Source organism: Echinococcus granulosus (genome assembly GCF_000524195.1).
Source record: "Echinococcus granulosus chromosome Unknown EG_S00156, whole genome shotgun sequence".
Classification (NCBI taxonomy): Eukaryota; Metazoa; Platyhelminthes; class Cestoda; order Cyclophyllidea; family Taeniidae; genus Echinococcus; species Echinococcus granulosus.
In genome coordinates this window covers 168,642-171,121 of record NW_020170536.1, presented here as the reverse complement: position 1 = coordinate 171,121, position 2,480 = coordinate 168,642, and the positions used below count along the sequence as shown (strand labels likewise).

The 2,480-nt window shown below is 39.0% G+C and overlaps 1 protein-coding gene across 1 annotated transcript; it reads left to right on the top strand. All coding sequences in view use genetic code 11, as the record gives it.

The window, feature by feature from the left end:
* Nucleotides 1-1,903: 1,903 nt before the first annotated feature.
* On the top strand, nt 1,904-2,251 carry EGR_09613 (hypothetical protein; the record flags this gene model as incomplete). Its single annotated transcript, XM_024498862.1, has 2 exons — nt 1,904-2,080; nt 2,186-2,251. 2 exons carry the CDS (start codon nt 1,904-1,906, stop codon nt 2,249-2,251), a joined length of 243 nt encoding a protein of 80 aa, XP_024346739.1.
* Between the last annotated feature and the right edge of the window lie 229 nt (nt 2,252-2,480).

The following is a 2,480-nucleotide window of genomic DNA, read 5'->3' as shown; positions in this document are numbered from 1 at the left end:
TAATCATATACAGAATTAATAAGTGTTTGTAGGTAATTTTTGAAACCCCATTCCATGACTTACGTGGTTTACGTATATCTTGTTCATTGTGAATCGCCTTCTTCACACGTCAAATCAAAAATGCCACAAACGGTGCATCAACGAATGTGGAGGGTTTTGTGCTGGTAAAAATGAACAATACGGGATATATCGAGAATCTGCCTTGTCCTACGTAGCATTAACAAAGGAATTATTATTCCTTCGGATTGCACACTTAGTTCCCCGACTCTTAGGAGGAATCAACCTAATTCAGCACGGGCACTTACGACTTACCTTTGTCCTAGTGATGCCACTCAAGTGTGTGAAATTGTATTCAATATAGATAAAAGTACCCGGGCAAACTGTTTAGGTAACGTGCATTTTCCCTTTAGAATCATTTACCATCTAGATGTTCACTGATGTTAAGGGAAATCCGTTTTTTACTATAGCATACAGTGTGGAGTCATTTCTCGTCAGATTATCAATTACTTTAGTGGTTCATTCAATGATTTTAGTAAATGAGATCCACTGAATTATTGTACTACTTCTACGTCAATTATATCTATCCAAGGCAGTCATTATATCTGGTTTTTATGCAACTGATTTCCATTTCTTATTTCTACTCCCAAATTTACAATCGGATCAAACAATGCAAAACCCAAAACTTTTTCAAAAACCAATAAAGTGCAACGAAATGCTAATCCTTCTGCCAAATCTCCCACTCAATTGGGAAGTACGCGCCCTTGGAACTATCCCTAATAGGCCTGTTGGTGATAAAAAGGCATCGTAATTTATTGACGGAAGGTTTCGTCTAGAAAGAAAACAATTTTCGGATAAGGTCAAGTGGCCCAATGACCGAAACCCTTGATTGGTATTCTAAGATAAAAACCCATCAAAGTTGCTAACACTTGCCTGTGAGTGATGCTGTTTGAATTCGTGGGCATCCAAGCCGAAGTGGCCATTAATATGATGCTCCTGTTAAAATAGAATTGCTCTGCTTGGGCAAAAAATACACAGTGATGCGAGCAGCTATTATACGGATCAAAATGTTGCCTCTGGAATAAAACACTAGCTACGAAATAGTTTTTGGAAATATTTTACTCTGTTGAGTTTGAGTTGATAGTGATTTTGGAGCTAAAAAGCTTACGATATGTAAACTCCCGTTAGTGATATTGAGAAGTAGAGTAAGACTTAGCACAATACAGTAACATTCTTTACCGGAGCCAAACTTTCCTCAACATTTTAAATTAACTAAATACCTATTTCGCTTTGAATTTGCATGTTTTGGGGAACATTAAAATTGGGAATATTTTGCAGCTTGGTGAAGGAGGTACACTTACTTTTTGGATGGTTTCGACACATTTTCCCATGAGTGGCGAGGTTAAAAGAAAAGTAGAATTGCAGTTCCCGTTGCGACCTCCCGAGGCCACTAGCGTCCCACTCACCCCGCTCCTGACGGCTGCGGCTAAATGCGCAGATGCAGTCCGCCGTCCCCAGTGAGGCGATCCAGCCAGTCGGTGGGAAAAAGCGGCGTCAACTTCTCGCTTTAATTGGCCCTAAAAACGTTTACCTTAAAGTAACACGAATATTCAGGGTAAGGTAATTCAGTCAAGGCGCCCACATCTGAGCCCGTGTTCTTAACATTGGATGCGGTAGCAGGTAAGAAGCGATTGCGTGAAGTCGATGTGAATACCTTCACTAAAAAAAAAATCTTTTTTCAGTATTTCCGCAACCAAAATTGCCGAAGCGGTTGCAACAGACATGGTCCATAGAACAAGTGTCAAAGTCAATCCCTAAAAACCTCCTGACTTTTACACTCCAAGTGAATTGTCTATTCAAGGCAATAAATATTTAGGATATGAAAAATCTAAAACACAGAGACTAGATGAAACTGAATGCATTCGGAAATAAAACAAAAGAAAAGTGCAGAAGTGAAAGTGGAGACATGCATGCTATGCACAATATCAGTATGATGACTGACAGTCCGGTGAAAATAGGAATGGAGATACATGAATGCATGGCACAGTACCCCATGGAAGAAAATGCACTTTTATGCTTGGTGGTATCACAGAGGACGAGGATTTGCAATGGATAGCTGAAAGTAACTAATTTGTCACTGGAAACTTTTGTTGCGAACAAAAACAAAATTTCCGTAAATTTCTTTAAGAATGCTGCTGCGGCACAAAAGAAAGAAGTGAAAAGTGCTACTTGTGCATTTAATTACATGCAATAAAAAGTGGAGGGGAGTTATTTTTAGCATAACCAGCCAATTTAGAGGAATGCTATGCCCCACAGGCAATTAAGTATTGAAACACTTGATCATCGAAAACACTGCAAAATTCTAAATGAAGCGTGGCTCGTCCAAAAAGAAGTTATGTTATGATTTCTGGACTCATCTGAAAGGCGTTTTACTTCTATTCGAATGACTGGCGGAAAAAGGTGACGATTTTTCATACTATTTA